Raw genomic sequence first — 19,106 nt, forward strand, 5'->3', positions numbered from 1 at the left:
TATCCCCACTTCTTTTCACCAAATTTACTAATTATTGCTAAGCTTTCCTAATTTTCCTGTCGAATTAATTGTTGTTGTTATTGCTATTTTATTTTATTATTATTATTTTTTTGCACAACGACTTCTTATCTCAAATATGGACGCATATTTGTGGTGATAAGCCACGCACCCAAATCATATTCACTTATGTAAATAATTAAAATATCACCTCACTTATTATTTCCCTGCGCCCTTTCACATTTCCACATAAATACCATCAATATTGCCTTTATAACTAAATTACCACCCTCTCACTTTTTAAAAATAAAAAATTCATTTACACTTTCCCATATTTTATTAATTTTACCTTTAAAATTTATTACCTTTTCTTTAATTATAATAAATAAAGGATAAATTTCAAAAGTTTTAAAATTTAAATAGTTAAATTATTTTAAAAAAATAATGCTATAAATGTAAATTGAAATTATGAATAATTACAATGCATAAAATTAACCAGGCAAAAATGTGAAAAGTTTGAATATGAAAATTTTTGTCAATTTATTTCAAAGATTAATTAAAATATTTATGATTTTACTTTTAGTTAAAATTAATAATGAAATATGAGAATATTAATATTAAAAAATTTGGAAATTTTATTCTAAAGATTAATTCTAAAATTTATTAGCTTATTTTTGTTATAATTAATAACGAAATTGGAATAGATTTATGATCTTCCCCTCCTAGTTATACCTTTTCTTTTCTTTTTTTCACAAAACTTTTGTACCTTCTATTCTTAGTGTATTTTTTTTTATTTTCTTCATTTTATTTTTCTAAAGTTTCTATATTTAGTGGGATAGAATATAATAGTGGACACTACTAAATTGACCAAGTCTTTCATCTTCAAGCATGATAGAAAACGAAAGGGGAAAGAGTACAGTATGGAGTACAACAATTAATACAAAGACAAAATATTAGCAGCAACTTTTTTTTTTTTCTTTAGCGAAATCGGCTATCCTATTATTTTGTCTTCAAAAAGCTAGATGATGTATATCAAATACCCAATTGATACCTTTAGTAAGCATTGCATTATTTACCAATTATACAACATCGTATTGGAATGGAAGATGAAGACGTTTCTATATTTACCGATTATAGCGTTCTTTTATAATCGAAAAAGCTAATTTTATCATTTTTTTGTTCTAAAATTTAATGCTTGATTAGAATTCTTTAAAATAGTTATATTTTAAAATAAAAATATGTCACGTGTTAGAAACTAGTTTATTTTTGTGCATTTTTAACGAATTTGCGTCCGGAGATTGTCCTGATGGTAAAAAAAATTACCCAAATAGAATAATTAAAATACAACGTAATAATAAATTACCAAAAGACAATCGGAAAATGTCCGAACTTCAATTCTTCAATGTTGTCGATAAGAATTAAAACTTACTTAGAATGTGTAATTTTCTTTTTTATTATTTTTATTTTTTTGACATTGCAAAACGGAAAAAAGAGAAAAACGAAATAAAATTGACACCAATTCTATATCATTTTTCTTGCACCTAACCGACAATTGACACCAATTCTTGCAGCTAAATCATCCGTTATCAAATTTGGAAACCGATGTTATTAATTTTCAACGTTAGGGTCGGCAAAAAACCAACCCGACAGACCGATGCTCAACCGTAGTTTAGAGGTATAAATTTTACGTATAATTTTTTATTGATTAAACAAAAATGATGAAATTATAGTTTTCTATACACGTGCAAACAAACCCCAATTGCTGGCTGCAGAAAGTTGGTGGATTCATCTCAACACCGTCTATAGAACTCATTCCGGTGCCCAAAATCCAAAACTTGGGAAAATTTGTTCAACTATGGCTGCTAATTTCTGGACTTCATCGCACTAGTACGGTTCTACAACATCCTCGCGCTTAATCGATTCATTCTTTATGCGAATTTCGTCTCAATTTTTCTCGTTCTTAATTTCTTTGTGCGGATGTAAAACTTGCAGCAAGCAACTCCTGGACCAAGAGGAGGTCGATGTGGTGCAATCGCTCGATAAAGATAGGGGCATCACTCTCGATGACTTCAAGCTCATTAAGATGCATATGGCCAATTGTAATTTCTCTTTTTGCGTCTTCTTCTGTTCTTTTTGATCTTGTATTGGTTGCCGTATTCTATTTTCTTTGTTTCTTTTTTTCGTGTGTCTCTGAATTTAAATTAAATAGGTACTAAATTTTTTGTAATGTCTGTATGTGTATGTATTTGGAGGTCAGTAGGTATCCAACTAAAACTATTGAGCGGATAAAGAGTGAAATTAATAGATTAGTTGCTTAAACTCTTGTGTTGGTATTAGCTTGGAAAAAATTGAGATTTGTTGGTGTTCCCCCAATATGATCACCTGGGTCTAAACAGAAAAGAAATGTAGTGGATAAAGAGGTGACCAGAATTCTCTTCTTTACATTTTTCTGAATTATGAAGGCTTAGATAGGTATCTGGTGGAGTCTTCGTAATTCTCTCACTTTTTTTTTTTTTTTTTTTTTTTGTATGAGAAGCGTAAGAGAATATATTCAAAAACACCCTAAAAGGGGGGGGGGGGGGGGGGGGGGGAAGAACAGCCTAAGGGCGGAGGTTAGAAAGAACCCTCCCCCAAGAAAAGCACGGATTTCGTAATTCTCTCACTAACACCTATCATTTTGAGAGCAAGAGACGAGATAAAGAATTTAATGTTGGAAATTACTTTACCCCATGCTGAATTTGCTTTTAACTCCTTGAACAATAGATCTATGAGTAAAGCACCTATTGGAATTGTCTGCGTAGTTGGTACTTTGGATGCCATCACCTCACCCATAGGCCGACCCCAAAATTTTCCCTCTAACCTTTCCATTTAGAATAATATAGAAGTTACTCACATTGTGCAATTTTGTTGATGGATTTTGGAACATGCGGTAATCGTCAATTAAATGGTCGACCTCCCTTGCTATCAATATGAAAATTCTCCTCCCTTATTTTTGCTCTAATTTTGCTACTTCTTCCTCATCTTTCTCTCTCTTTTTCTCTACATCCTTTTTCTCTTCTTCTATCCAAACTCCAATAGTATTTTTCAATTGCTAAAATGGCCACCTAAAAATGACCCTCTTTAGTTTGGAATATCTCGTCCAAGCTTATGGAAGAGGGAGGTCTGGGAGTTGGCGATCTTTCAAAAATCAACAGTACTCTTTTAGCCAAGTGGGGGTGGCATTTCGGTAGTGAAACCAATGCTCTCTGGCGTCAGGTTGTGGCAAGTCTGTATGGGGAGTTTGATTTCGGCTGGTCGACAGGGGAGAAGAAAAATGGCTGTCTCAGGTGCCCTTGGACTAATATCTCTCGACATTGGAAGCAGTACAGTCATTTTTCAGCTTTTAAACTAGGATCCGGATCCAGCACCATGTTATGGAATCACATTTGGCTAGAGGACAGACTGCTCTCGGTCATATTTTCGAAAATTTATAGTCTATCATTGTCTCATTCTGGTGCTGTTGTAGAATTTTGGGATGCACATACTTTTTCTTGGAAAGTTCCTTCTCGTTGGGCGCTGACAGATGATGAGATTGAGGAATATACCTCACTTCTGTCACTCCTAAACCTATATTCTCCCAATACTAGCCCAGACAACAGGGTATGGTCCTTGGATCCATCAGGTAGTTTCACAGTGTTCACAGTGGCCTCAATTCGCAAGCCTTTCTCAGATCTATCTATGCCGCCAGATCTATTTAAAGCTATTTTGAAGACTAAGAGTCCAAAGAAGGTTAGTTTCTTCACTTGGATTCTCTTGTACGGAAAGGTGAACACTACTGATGTCCTCTAAAGGAAGCTCTCTAGTCATACTCTGTTGCCTTCATTCTGCCCTCTTTGCCAAGACAATGAGGATTGTTCAGTTCACATCTTTTTCCTTTGTCCTTATGCTCGGAACTATTGGGAACTTTTCTTTGAGGAGTTCAATATGATTTGGGTGTTTGGAAACACAGTGGCAGGGAATGACCATCAACTACTCCTCGGGCTAATTTTAAGTCCTAAAGCCAATCTTCTATGGCTTAATTCTATAAAAGCAATACTCTATGAGTTATGGTTTGAAAGAAACCTCCGAATTTTCGAAGGAAATAAACAACCTCCGGGAGTGCGCTTCAATCTAGCTAAGTTTAAAGCTTCTCATTGGTGTTCTTTATCATCTACTTTTAGAAGGTACTCCCCTAGCTTGATTTGTTTTAATTGGAAAGCTTTCACTGTATCTTGTTAAGGTTTTTGTTTTTTGTCTTTTGCTTATGTTTTCTTCCTTTCACTCTCTTGAGAGTTTGTATCCTTGAACATTATTGTTCCTTTTCATTATTTCAATTAGAAGGTACTCCCCTAGCTTGGTTTGTTTTAATTGGAAAGCTTTCACTGTATCTTGTTAAGGTTTTTGTTTTTTGTCTTTTGCTTATGTTTTCTTCCTTTCACTCTCTTGAGAGTTTGTATCCTTGAACATTATTGTTCCTTTTCATTATTTCAATGAGAAGTTCGTATCTTGTTAAAAAAAAAGAGATCCTCTCTAGTTTGGTGGGCCATCTTTTCAAAAAAAGAAAAAGAGACTTTGGCTCCGGATGGTGAGAAATTTCTCTTGGAACATGTGGATATAAAGGAACAACTTACAACATATCTCTTTCTTTTGGTAAATCCTCTAAGTTGGTCTTTATTCATGCTTTATCTTGGTGTGGCTTTGTGATTTCTTTGCTATTGTTTGGGAAAGAGAGGATTGGGGCACTTTTGAGGGGTTTGAGAGAACTTGAGAGGAGGTGTGGTCTCTTGTTACTTGTTAGATTCCACGTCTCTTTGGGTGTCTGTTACTATCCTTTAGGCAATGTCCTTTTGGATTGGACCCATTTTTTGTATAGATAGTCTAGGGTTTAGGTTGATCCTTTTGTTGTGTTGTTTCTTTATGCCCTTTATTCTTTCATTCTTTTTTAACTAGAAACAAACTTTTCATGGATTGATGAAAGGAAACAAAAAGAAGTTCAAGGATACAATCTCCCATTAGGAGAGAAAGAAAGTAGAAAAATAAACATAAAACTAACAAGGGAATATGAAGGCATCCCAATCAAGACAAATATCGCTAAAAGCATAATTATCAATCAAAGCTTGGCCAAAACAATCTTCCCTCCAAGATAAAGCTTATCTTCAAAAATCCTCAAAATGCAATCTAACCATAATTCAGAAATAATAGCTTTAATCGCATTGACCCATATGAAATTAGCTTTGGAGAGAAAAGGGGGCCAACTAAAAGTATTTTTTTTTTTGAACTTTTAGACTTTCATATTGCTTGAAACAAATCCGGAAAACTGAATAGAATAGGAAATCTCTTGTTGAAGGAAGAATCACCCTGCCAGATTGCATAACAAAATAAAGTTTGCTTGCCATTGCCAACGTTAAAGGATGTGAACTGCTCTACCAATCTCCACTGATTTGAAATACCAAACTGAGGGCTTTTATAACATCCCACTGCCTTAACAACTAGATGATCTTTTCCTGGAATCCCACGGGCCACTTGTATTCCATGAATGATTTACACGACTTGCTTCACCAACCCTTCTCGATAACTAATTTGAGGAAATCAAGTCAGAGAAGCTCGTGGCACACCCTTCTTTATTCTTTCATTGGATCTCAATGAAAGTAGGTTTTCTAATAAAAAACTGCTTTATTTTGCCGTAATTTTTTTCTCTCTCTTTTCTCACACTATAGTTTAAACAACCTTTGGGAGCTTTTTTATATTACTTCCTTTTCTGTTGTATATTTCATCACATTCATAAAATATATTGTTGTCCAAAGAAAAGAAATTAATAAAGGCATCCTCTGATCCATTATCTTCATTTTGTTCCAAGGGGCTTTCTTGTCAACTTGGCAAACAATTCCAATCAACAATATTATAGGCTTTTGTAGTTTAAGATAATGCTAGCTATCTTTTGGTATGTTTGGTTAAAAAGAAACAAGAGTATTTTCCGGGAGGAGTAGAATTTGTTGATGAAAGTTTGGGATTTAATTATTTTCAGCTTCTCTTTGGACCGCAAGTACCAAAGAGGTTTGCAGTTATCCTCTTTAATTATTTCCAATTGGAGAGTATTTATATTTATCTTTTTTAACAATTTGTTGTACTTTGTTTTTTTGGCGTTTGATAGGCTCTAGCCTTGTATATTACATTTTTTAAAAGAAAAAAATTAGTTTCGTTTAAAAAAAGGAGGCTTCTTTGTTCTTTGATCCTTGTTTTCCTTTTCTTTCAGATATATTGAAGTTGGCCCAGAGTGTGAAAGTTAGACAAAGGTAGCCATGATGTGGTTGTTTTATTTTATTACATAATTCTTTTCCATAATGTGATCAAGATTGCATCTTTGTTTGCATGAAGATTGTTGCTTCTAAATGCATGAATTCATGCTCAATTATTGATTTTTGATTCTATGGACTTGGTGATGGTTTCCTTTTATAATTCTAGTATTATTGACCATGTTTTTTTTATTATTATTTATATCAGAGATAGAATCTTTGTATGGGTTTAGGTTTTCCTCCCCCTTTTTTCCATCTTAATACCAAAAACCCTTGATGTCTCCCGGGTCCGGGCTTTAGGGCCGGCACGGGTTTTCTTGGGTATAGGGTAGCAAAGCTCTGATTCTTGATTATCAAAAAAATAAAGACTTTTGGTTAAGCGTTCTTGGGGATTACTCCCCTGGATGCTAGATGGCATCATTGTGGGAGATCCAATTCCAAACTTCTTAAAAGCCTACAAAGCTTGTATTTTCCATTCCTTTGAATAATAGTACGTACTTCCAAGTTAGTGTACGAACAATTGCTCAATGAATTGGTATTTGAGCTCTATCTTGAATATGACTAAAGAGAAGATGGAGAATCAAATGGAATCTATGGAGATGCAAGTGTGACTAATAGTGGAAGAAGATCAAAATATTTCCTCAATAGGGGGAGGAACATTATCGTGCTTCTTGGAGAAGTAGTAAGCCAGCTGCTAAGAAGACAAGAGGAATTGGAATGGACCAACATGGATCCAATAATTTGTGGAAATTCGACAGAGGGAAATAAGCTTCTTTGTCCACAGATAGGTCGTGGAGTGAGAGGGATTAGTGCGTCAATTAAGGAGGAAAGGTACTACTAATCAATGCTTAGGAAATTAGAATTTCCTCTATTCAACGAGGGTGATCCTCATGTTTGGGATTTCCAAGTAGAGAGATACTTTTAGGTGAATCACTAGGCAAAATTGAAGAGGATGGATGCCATTGCTCTGGGCATGATGGGTGAAGCTTTAACTTGGTTTCAATGGATAGAAAAAAGGAAGCTTGTAAGCTCATTGTCATCACCTGATCTGCTTTGCATCCAATAAAGGTAATGTTAAGTTTGTTATCAATCGGATATTCACAATATTTTTATGGAGGTAGATTTGTAAACGGTTGAATATTTTATTCTCTCGTTTCTTTTCACAAAAAAAAGGGCAAAAGCATTGAACCTAGCCAAGGCCCAAACTTCCTCCCAAGAGCACTCCACATCTCTACGACCCTCCTATTTCTCTGAAGCTAGATGATCCATTTGGCAACAAAGAAAACATGTCAAATAGCCTTCCCTCAATCTCGAAGGTGATGGTAGTATAAGTCCTCTATCATAGTCTTGCATGAACAATTACAAGCCGTTTTGGACACCAAAAGCTTCTAAAAAAATTGTTGTCACAGTGAAGTGTCAATCCTAGAAATCATGATTCGAACTTTTCAAGTCCTTGCACACACTGCACCACTAAGGCCTCAGAAGGATGAAATATGATCTCTGTTGCATAAGCTGTGCCAAGAATCAGAGCCACGGATTTCATTGTTCCTTTTCTGATAAACTGTTAGGTCGCAACCTGTTCTGTAGGATTGTCATCATGTAATGAATATGAGTAGTAGTTACTAGTTAAGAGGACGAGACAATCTAGAGAATCTAGGGAATTAGTTACATTTCTTTAATAAGAGAGTGAAGAGCGGCATGAGAAAGGCAACTGTAGGAGTGCTTGGCTGAATGTAACAGGACCTCTTGAATTCTCCCTCTGTTCCGTACACCTGGATATTTAATAATATTAATATCTCACTTTGAGTCATACGCAGATATATGGAAAACTCTTTTTTCCTTTCTTCCTTTTCTTACCTTCAAATTGCTGCCTGCTGAAAGGGTTATTTTTTCCCCCACTAAGAAACAGAGGAATTTGCATTAAGACTTATGAGTTAGTGGTCTGTTAGCAGCATCCTGGACAATCTAATGTGGAAGAAGCAATTGAAATTTTATCAATTCTTCCTGAGACGTGCAGGTAAATCAAAGAGAATACTTTCTTCCTAGTCTTTATATTGAATTTTCTTGGTCATGAATTTCGTAATTACTCTTCCTTTTTGATTTGCACCAGTTGGAAGCTTTGCTATAATCTTCTTTTGCTTGATTTAATTTGATTCCTTGAGATTTTCTCTCCTGTTGTAGGTTGTATTTTTATCTTGTCAATTGCTCAATGCAATATTTCTTATAATAATAATAATCAGGGAAAAAAAAAGAGGAAAAGGAAGTATTGTTGCTAGGAGTGTCTTAACACATTTTGTCTGAAAGTATATCCAGCGTTTGCAACATCATTTCTAAAGTATTTCCTAGTAAACTTCTGAGTCATGTCCCTTGGATCTTTCGCACAACACACCCTCATTTTTACGCAGTAATTGTCATGAAAACTGGTTCACGTATTCAGATGGAAATTCACCTGGCTCAGGTGTTCTTTAAGGGACCAGATATATCCTTGATCTTTTATGAATTCTGCATTTTATTTTATAAAATTATTTCCATTGACAAGTTATTTGCATTGACGTTCAATCATTTTTTCAGGGTTGTTGCAACTGCCATTACATATATGAGACGCGTTTACACCAGGTACAGTAGAAATCTAACCCCAGAATGGGGAAAAACTCAACTGGTCATGGACTCGTATCTGTTGTTTAGCATTATTTTTAAGCCTTTTTTTTTTTGATAAGGATCGTGAAAATGAAGCAAACAGAATATGTAAATCTTAAGATTTTGCAGTAGTACCAAAAGTGAAACTTTTGACTCTAGCTCAACAACTGCAGCTGCACAGTACTGGGGAGGTTTTCCTTTTTTTGTTGTTGTTTCTTTGGTAAGAATTAAGAAACAAAACTATTTCATTGAGAAACGAAAGTTCTGGAGAAATTTGGAGAAAATGCCTACAAAATTGAGCTACCACACATGCTGCACATCAACTCAACCTTCAATGTAGCAAATTGAATACCACGCCCCATATGACTTCTCTTTATCAAATTAATTAAAAAGCGAGTTGTTCTAGGGTTGGAGGAATTTGATTTAGGGGTTATTATTGTAAAATCGATAAACCTTTAGTATTCTCTATGGTTTACCATTTTAACCAGTTGGGGTTCTATATAAATACCCTTTAGGCAGTAAACTGGACGAGATCAGCTAGCTGTTTAGCTGTTGGGTTGTTAGCTAGTTAGTTAGGTTTAAGTTGGCAAATACTAGTATAAAGACTAGTATTCGCCTGTAAAAGAAGCATAGGATCAAGTAATAATATCTCTCTTTTGGTTTACATCATCACAACCTTCTGATTAATTTATTTTAAGGATGGACAATTTTTATTTTTCTTGTCGTTTCCATTTGTCTTAAATCCGTAGCCTTTTTGTTTTACATAGAATTCCATAAATTTTAGTGTCTGTCAATTAGTTATGACGTACATTAATGGAGTTGCAACTGATTTTTTCAGAAAGAGTATGACAGAATATGATCCACGATTAGTGACTCCAACCTGCCTATATCTGGCTTCAAAAGCAGAAGAAAGCACGGTGCAAGCTAGACTTCTAGTCTTTTACATTAAAAAATTACGTAATCATCTACTCTTTTGACTTACTATAATTTAATTATTTGCTTTCCCTCAATATAACATGCTCTTGGTAGCATGTGACATAGTTAATAACTGTGGTTTTCGTCTTACAGATTCTGATGAAAAGTACAGGTACGAGATCAAACACATACTGGAAATGGAAATGAAGATTTTAGAAGCTCTTGACTATTACTTGGTGATATTCCACCCTTATCGTGCATTGTCTCAGTAAGTGATTCACATTGCCATGCATATTTTTATCTTTCTGAAAAGGAAACAAAACTTCTTATCGGTAATGTGAAAAGTCGTCCAGGAAAATACAAATAGAGCACACGCACAAATCGAAAAATACAAATAGAGAAAAACAAACCCTCTTGAGAACCAAAGGAAATATTTCTCAAACACTGGAAAAAGAAACAAAAATAGAACATCCAAGCACAAGCTCAACTAGGTACTGAAAATAACGTAGAAAAATGAGAAATTTATCATCCAGACTTAACTACCCACGAGAAGAGCCAAAGGAACCTGCCTGATCAAAACCCAAAAAGGAACAAAGCCCCAAAAATCTCAAGCACCCTTGAAAGAACAGATTGAATCAACAATGAGGCTGTTGACCGATAAATAATCATTATCCAAAGTTTGCAACCCCACATACAGCAAATTTCTTAACTTATCCCAATACTCTTGTTCTTTTCATTTCCATCATATGTTTTGTTTTGTTTTGTTTTTCATTTCATGTCCAGCTAGCTTATTTGCACCACAACTACTGACTCTAGCACATTTAGATAAATCAAATTCAGAGTAGAGAGCTTAAGCAGATAATCATCGAAGGTAAAAGTCATTCAAGAAGCTGACCTTGTTATGGTACATTTGAGGAAGTTTAGACTAGGTTGAAATTTATAATAAACTTCACACAAGAGGAGATTGGTCTCTAGAGAAGCTCGAAGAAATATGAAGATAATGCTTAGTGGACCTACCTACTGATCATAAGATCACACAAACATTCAATGTTACAGATTTGTTTGAATATCATGCTCCAAATGGATTTCAACTAGGACTTGAACTCGAGGACGAGTTTATTCTGTAGGGGGGTGGAATTTAATGTAATTACTATTTAGTTAGGCTTTTAGGGAACGGCACTACTTCTGATGTGTCATTCATGCTCGAGGGTGGTCTTTCTTGAGGGATATTTTTGGCATCTCAGTTTGTTTTCCCAAGCAAATAGACTGTTGGCTATCGGAAGTTCTAGCGGAGCTCTTTGGAATTATGCAGCTAAAGCTGTCCAATGGCCATTTAGTTGGAAAGGAATCGTGCTAAATCGTCGCACATTTGAAGATAAAACCTCCACTTTTGATATTTTTTTAAGGGATCTACAGTACACTTTTTCTTGGTGTCTTCATTTTAGTTAGTTAGGCTTTTATGAGTCCTTTGTGTAGTACAGGTGCTGGCGATGGTCACACTAGAGTTTTCCAATTTTTAATGGTTTGACCTCTGGCATCTGAGCTACTAGGGCCGAGTTTTCTGTCGTTTGTGGAACTGTCAATGATGCAATGGCTAACATAACACGTTTGTGGCTTTCCTCTCGCCGAACCTCAATAAATACTTTGGACAATGGAAGGTAGCAAGGGTTTTAGGGTTTGAGTCCTAAAATTCATCCACAAATGACGAACCTCGTCTAGATCTTTGTTGAGACCAGCCAAAAAATCATAGACTTGATCTTTGGCTAAAATTTTCCAAAATAGGGCAGCATCATCTGAGTCTTTCCATTTGATCTGATTGAATGAATCCAATTCACTAAGTCTTCTTTATTGTTTGGTCATGTTGTCTCAATTCGCTATTTCTTAACTTGAACACTTGTGAGGCATCCTCCAAATCTGAGTATACTAAACGAACAACTTTCCATATTTCTTTGGTGTTAATATTCCTCAGAGTAGGCTTGAACAGAATCACAGATTGCTTCTACAGTTAATTGTCAGATAGTATCTTTGCATGTAGTATCTTAATTAAGACTAGGAAACTAATTAATTCCTAAGATATTCAAATATCTTTGACACTTATTGACATGGGACCCACTCTTAAGAGACGCATTCTTACTCACATGTCTACATCTCCTTCCCTACCCTCCATACTCCTCTTTCTATGATAAACATTACATTAATAACTAGAGGCCTATCATGGACATTATTATTGTCGGTCTCAAACATGGTTTGATATGACCTTGGCCAACGTGATGATGGTGGGTAACCTTGGAAAACAAGACCAATTATGGAACAAATGCACAAATAGACCTAAAACTAACAAACAGATGGATCTCAAAAGCAACAGATTTGGAACAAAGATTAAAAGCAACTGATCTTGAAAAGGGCAATCAAATCTCAACACATAAAATAGAGATTAGAAGACAACAAACAAATGCACAAAGTACAGGGCCATGATGACTGGATGAACCACAAACACACCCACCAAGAACCTGATTGGATGACTTGATCAAATGACAAATGAACAGTGATGATGAACAAACCACGAGGATGGCAAACAAACACAAATGAAGGTCATATACGAATGACAAAGAACAGACTGCAAACATCTTTTTCTATAAAACAAGACATTGTTGACAATCATAGGTAGGCAGTGATTGACGATTGATGGTTGGCAGTTAGCACAAAGAACTAACAGAGGTGCGCAAAGGAATAGCGGCGCATGACCTCGTCAGTTGAACCACTACGAGGTCGAACAAACATAGACCACTACAATGTTGAACAAACAGCAGAAGAAGAACAACAACAGATCTGACCATGAATAAGCCAGACAAAAGACGTGTGAAGCCAATTTTTTATGTAAGACCAGATCTACAATGAATGCAAATGCAAAGACACTTACTGGAAGTAGAGTGCAGCGTTGCCAAGGCTGCAATATAATAGGTTTCTACAGGTTTTTAAGGTTTTTTCTGCTTTAATAAAACAAAATTTTAAGAGGAATAAAAATATTATGTTTTATTCACACAACTAGAACTAGGACTTGTTATATAGAAAAAAGACCCAGAACCAGAAAAGGAAACTATATCAATATTCTAATTAATTATTGATAATATGAGAGTAAGCTATAACGATAATGTAAGAGCTAACGTTTATTGAAAAGTAAACTTTTATCAATAATCCTTATTGTGTTTTTTGTTAAGTTTCCCTTTTTACATGTTTTTTAATCTATATTTCAAATAACATCCGCCCCCACCCCCAAAAAAAAAACTTCTGGCAGGTTGCTCCAAGATGCAGGCCTGAATGACATAAGCATGACTCAATTAACTTGGTAAGGGTAATATCATTAATCATTTCAGGTATCTACTAGATGCGCTATTCAGTAAAATGTTTTTCCCCCCTTATTTAAGTCATTATTTCTCGTCATATTTCATTTCGTAGGTAAAGAGTTTGAGCATAAAAACTTGTACATCCGTGAACTCTTTTGTATGTAACTTACCAGAACTTTTTTCCTTCCATTATAAATAAGGTTAAGTCATTCATTTCAAGCACGCATGTTGCATGGACAAGAATGTACACGTATAAAGAATAAATTATAAGAAGTAGTGAAGTACAAGGACGGCATTATTGGTCATTCGTTCTATTATGATTTGTTTAGCCTGTTAAGTATTTTTGTTAGCTTATGTGATTCTATATACATGTAGAACCTTTATTTTATATTAATGAGAATAGTGTACTATCAGCCACCAGTGCATTGTATCAGGGCATTTATTCACACATCAGTCATAGACTAGACGTCTACAACATGTGATATTAAAAAAAATTAACAATGGTTTCAAATGTAATGTTAATTTCAACTGTACATGATTAAATATTTTCTTGCTAAGGAATGAAAAATGATTAAATTTCTATACCACTAATTCTCAAATCCAAATCTACACAATAAACATTTACTTCACACTCCTACGCTTCTGAAGCTCATTCCTACATAGCTGCACTCTAGACACAGATTTCTGAATCGCACAACCCTATACATGGTTTTTGATTCTCAGGCGTCAGATTACTTCCCTCACGTGTCATCACCCCCAACGGCCCCTAGAAGAAGCATCTTGGGAACCATATGACTTGATAAACCAGCAGTGCTTCTTTCACCTTGAAGACAAGGTGAAAGTCGGGGTGGGAGGTATTTATAGGATTAGTAAAGCTCCTATTAAGTTCACCTATGCAAGGAGTGGGGTGTTTAGCAAGTATACCATTAAGGGAGAGGCTGACTTCTTAAATAGTCTGAGAGCTTGTACTTTCTTTCACAATCAGTATATCAAAGTGTATCTCTTTTATTATAACAATAGTCATATCACTCTGTTTGGGGATATCATTATCCAAAGGATTTTCATGTTCTGTTTATTTATGCGACCAGCCCTGTTTTTATTCATGGAATTTATCTTTTTTCAGCTGTCATGTACGTGGCTTCTGCAGAGATGCCCTTAAAGTTTGACATTTATATTATTTGACCTAGTTAATTGTAAGAAAATGTAATGATGACATTTGAATTTTGTAGGGGACTTGTGAATGACACTTACAAGATGGATCTAATTCTTGTACATCCACCCTATTTGATAGCTTTGGCTTGCATATATATTGCTAGCGTACTGAGAGAGAAGGACACAACTGCATGGTTTGAAGAACTTCATGTTGATATGAATGTGGTGAGTATATTTTCTCCCCAAGTTTTCATATTTATCTGTCTTCTTACAATTGACTCTGTGTTATCAGAATTGTATGTTTAGTTTCTTGGCTATTAAATAGGTATATGTTCCTTAGCATAAGAAAGCGAGAAAACCTCATCAAATGGTCACATGAAGCCCAATCTAAATTAAAGATTCGTATGGAGATCTTGAAATGAACAGCCAATTGAGATCTTGAACTTGGTTTACTTTGGCTGAAAATGTTGGAAATCGGAATCTTACCATGAAAGCCACTAATAAAGGAGAAAAACGTTACGTTGTATGGCAATGTCAGAATTAGAAAAAAAATAAATAAATAACAGAATGGAATTAGTTTTCTCAAGGCAGAACTATATTTTCAGTAGACAATCAGAGAAACTGGCTTACTGAATTATGAATGTTGATGCTATTTTTATCCATCATGAAGCTTGCGTATTTCTTCCTAACAGTTTTTTTCCCTCCTCTTCTTCTGTGTCTTTCAATGCAGAAAACAGGCATTATGCACCACGTTTTTAGACATAGGACAAGTATTAAAATCCCACAATTAGAACATTAATCTCCTTGCTGATCTATAGTCATTCTTGCATAGAAACTCACCCCCTTGAAATGATTATAATTAAGATTTCTTTTACTAATGACAGGTCAAAAACATCTCAATTGAGATATTGGATTTCTACGAAAACCACAGAATGATAACAGAGGAGAGAATTGTTACAGCTCTCAGCAAGCTACCTATGAAATCGTGAATATGAAATAAATTATAGTTCTTTCAAGAAAATAGTTGAGCTAGCTTCTAATTCTTGAACACAATTTTAGCTCTTTCGGAAGCTTGTCACATCTCTTTGCCGGATCAAGCTATGGTTCATATAGCTGATTTGTTCAACCTAGTGAAGAAGTAAACTATTGGCCTATCATTCATCCTGTAAGTGATATATAACTTCCGCCCTTTATCTATGGTTATGCTCAGGTTGCCAAATTATACAAGGACATAACTTTAGGAATTTTTCGGACATTTCTTAGCGTTTGCAAACTAGGTCAAATGAAACTATAAAAACATGAAAAATGAAGATTGGAAAGAGGGGACGATGAGAGGAGAGAAGGGTTTCATCTAAATGCTGGTCTGTTTTCTGTTACTGTAGCTAACAAGCAAAAGTAAAGACATGGAACAAATAGAACTCACAAGCTAATTATAATTTTTGAAATAAATGTGTCTAGGTGATACATGATTGCATTCATTGACTTAAGATTTTGTATTCTGTTTCTTAGTTCCATGTACAACTCCTTTTTTACTTTTGTAGTTATGTTTAAGATAGTTCTTGATTTAAGGTGGCAGCTTCTCAATTATGGTAAGCTACTTGGATTGATTCATAAGAGCAATTTTTAGTACTCTTTCATTTGATTGACTACTAATTTGGTATTAGCATCTTGTAATTTAAAATTATCCATGAAGAAATTCTCGTCTCCATTCCTTTTAGCTTGTATCTCTTGTACAGTGTTTTTCATAATTATTTTGTTACTTTACAAATAAGAAATGAGTGCCCATGGGTACCAACTTTAATTTTTATAGCACTTTAATCCAATTATGTAAGTAGACTAGCGATGGCAATAGGGCTAGGGCAGGGATGCCTTCGCCATTACCTATCCTCGATTGAATCGAGGATTTCTAACCCGGTTAGGGGCGGGGGCCTTGTCTGGAAGAATTTCGAGTACGATATGAGTATGACAAGACAGGAGTTTATATGCTGACACAAGATAAATTTTCATTCTGTTATACGAATTGTCTTTGTGGGATACAATAATTAAATGAAGTAGAAGAGGTTGAGTTAACTAGATCAGGCAAAAGCTCGTCATGTGTTCTCCGAGAGAACGGTTCTTCATAGAGAGTGACTGGACAGTAAGATTTTGAAGCTGTTCACTAAAGAAAGCTAAGAGAGTGGAACTCACATTAATAGGCTTTTGCAGGATTTGAGGATCTGAAAGTCAAAGGAGGTTTGCTATGTGTTTACTCTGATGGATAAAGGAAAGTGATCTACAAACTTGGATACCAAGGAAAAAATGGAGTGTTCTAAGTCTTTGAAGGAAAATTATTAGCCACTAGGAGCTTTGGATACTGGACCGAACATCTCACAAAAAATCAATACCGAGATATTAATGAAATCTTTTTGCAACCAAATCGCCCGTCAGAATTGAGTTTTGTCTTGAACATCCATTTGCAGCCAACGTAGTGCATGGAGTCTTGAAAGTGTAGAGACCAAGTTCTTTTTAGCTTAAGTGTACTTAATATTCGTGATCCATGCCAATTTTGCATTCCGAGAATAGTAATGCAGTCTTAATCGAGGGTCGGTCCAGTTGGAGTTGAACGGCTTGGGTAGAGCAAGTTTTGGTGAGGATGTTGCTGGGTAGAGACTTATAGTCTTTGTGAGACTCATTGTAACGTAGAATGAACACATTTTTCTAAATGAAATTGAAATTTGCGCCTTTGATAACACTTATAATTGGGTGGTTCAGAGACAGTCTTTTGAGATTTTGATATTTCATAGAGGGGAGGGTTGGGGATTGGTTTATGATGAAAACAACACAATTTATGAGTCTCATTTTAACTATGTGGCAATGTTTCTTTTTAACAATGTCAGAATTTTCAATATGAGGATAAGTTTGAGATCTAAACGATTAGGGCATGTTTGATATATTTAGCTTAAATATCCAAGAGTAGTCAAAGGAACGAGCAGTACAAAATGTGTATAAACTTTAGGGCATGTTTCATATGCTTCGGATTTTCAAAAGTTTCATTTTTACCATTAACTTTGATTGTTGGGCCCACCTATGAAGTTTCTTTGTTCATTGGAATAAGCAAATTAACTGCACTCTCGGGTTGCCAGTTTTCGAAGCTTATCTTTACACGATTCCTCCCTTTTCCATTGAAGTAGGGAGGTAGCTATTTCAGAACAACATTTCAGTCAAGTTATGAAAATGATGGTACGTGTGAATATAGGTGGTAGACTTCAACTATGCCCCCTAAACGTTGGGGTAGATTTTAAATATTCCCTTGTCGTTTTCAAGTATCATTTATTTTAACTCTTAACCAATAGATTTTTGTTACCATTTCGTTAGCTTATCCATTAAAATGAAGATGAGTTATAAAAATAAAGGTTAAATGAAGATGATACTAGTGTCGATTAAAGGGGAAGTAGATTTGGGAGTTGGAGTTTTAATCGAAATGGTAGGAAAAAGCCACACATTGTGAGAAAAAAACACTAGTAAAATTAATCCTCATGAATTGTGAAAAGAAATATTGGAAAAACCATAAGACAAGAATTAATGTTTCGACTATCTTCAAAGGAAGATAGTCGAAATGGTTCTAAGTTCAATTTTTTCTTGGTTTCTTTATTTGTCCATTTCTCTTCTCCTTTCATGTCCTAATCCTAATTTCCATTATTTGTGAGATAGATACTCCAAATTTTGTTTGTCCTTTACTTACCCCTTAAAAATTTTCTTCCCCAAATATTTTGATGGTGAGAGGAGGAAAACAATATTTCACCTTAATCCCAAATTTGTTCCCTCAAATTAAACAGCACACGATTTTGATTTTTCTCTCGCCTTTTTTTTATAACCTAGAATCAATAGCTCTTTAGTATTTTATCTCTATAACCGGTGCACTCGTACTCGCTTCAAGGCTCGAATCTGGGAGGCATCAAGAGTTTTAGTATTAAACTCACCTAAAGGTTCGAACACAAGATCTCATAATTGATGAAACCACAAAAGGCCTCATGCCCTTGCCAATGGGGTTGCTTCTTAGGGCTACAATTTCGACTGGGACTAAAAAACTCTTTGATTTTTTATACAGTTTGCCACCACACCACACTTTCATCTTCATTTTGATGGAGAAGCTAATAGAGTTTGGTTGTTTTGAAACAATTTCAAAGGTTAAGGATTAAGATGAAAATTTTCAAATGATTGAGACGTAGTTGAAGTCTACCTCAAAGTTCACAAATCGCTAGCACTTCACATTTTCATCTTATTTTAATGAAAGTTTTAGTAGAATGATTGTTTTAAAATAATTTTGAGGTAAAAATGAAACTTTTAAAAGTTGAAGAACATCATTAAAATCTATTCTAAAATTTATGCCACGTTTACCTATCCGCAATCGTAATGGAAATCGATCATAATGAAAATCAATCGTAATGAAATCAATCGGAATCGTAATATTATTCCATTGATGTTTACTATAAATTTTCTTGAATCGTAATCAAAATTCCTTTGATATTGTTTACTAAAACTGATTCCAGAATCAGATATATGACAATTGCTAATATACCATTTTCTCCTTTTTAGCTAATTACAAGTATATTATTGTGCTAATCTTTTTTAAATTACAATAATAATTAATTTAATTTATTACTATACTATTGATAGTAAATATTTTTTATTATAAAAATTTACCTAATATTAATACATAATGAATAATTAAAATAAAAAATGACATCAAATAAAATATTTTTTATTATAA

General features: G+C 34.6%; 1 protein-coding gene across 4 annotated transcripts; it reads left to right on the forward strand.

The window, feature by feature from the left end:
• The first annotated feature begins 1,723 nt into the window (after positions 1-1,723).
• LOC111024378 (cyclin-C1-1) lies at positions 1,724-15,583 on the forward strand. 4 transcript variants are annotated; one of them, XM_088120683.1, is made up of 10 exons: positions 1,727-1,884; positions 1,990-2,096; positions 6,269-6,308; positions 8,880-8,924; positions 9,784-9,902; positions 10,014-10,128; positions 13,156-13,206; positions 14,434-14,581; positions 15,087-15,126; positions 15,241-15,583. In XM_088120683.1, exons 1-10 carry the CDS (start codon positions 1,853-1,855, stop codon positions 15,258-15,260), a joined length of 717 nt encoding a protein of 238 aa, XP_087976809.1. In that variant the 5' UTR covers positions 1,727-1,852; the 3' UTR covers positions 15,261-15,583. The 4 variants fall into 4 exon arrangements, with proteins under 4 accessions (XP_022157726.2, XP_087976810.1, XP_087976809.1 ...); XM_022302034.2 differs by lacking the exons at positions 15,087-15,126; positions 15,241-15,583 and adding an exon at positions 13,928-14,058 and having other exon boundaries at positions 1,724-1,884; XM_088120684.1 differs by lacking the exons at positions 15,087-15,126; positions 15,241-15,583 and adding an exon at positions 13,928-14,039 and having other exon boundaries at positions 1,725-1,884.
• Positions 15,584-19,106: the final 3,523 nt, after the last annotated feature.

Source organism: Momordica charantia, assembly GCF_013281855.1.
Source record: "Momordica charantia cultivar OHB3-1 chromosome 2 unlocalized genomic scaffold, Mcharantia_2.0 BLBB01000002.1, whole genome shotgun sequence".
Taxonomy (NCBI): domain Eukaryota; kingdom Viridiplantae; phylum Streptophyta; class Magnoliopsida; order Cucurbitales; family Cucurbitaceae; genus Momordica; species Momordica charantia.

Coding starts and splice junctions, on each gene's coding strand:
- LOC111024378 (XM_022302035.2), top strand. CDS start 1,853: ATGGCTGCTAATTTCTGGACTTCATCGCACTA. Junction 8,925..9,783: donor ATGAGACGCGTTTACACCAG/GTACAGTAGAAA, acceptor TGATTTTTTCAG/AAAGAGTATGACAGAATATG. Junction 9,903..10,013: donor CTTTTACATTAAAAAATTAC/GTAATCATCTAC, acceptor TTCGTCTTACAG/ATTCTGATGAAAAGTACAGG.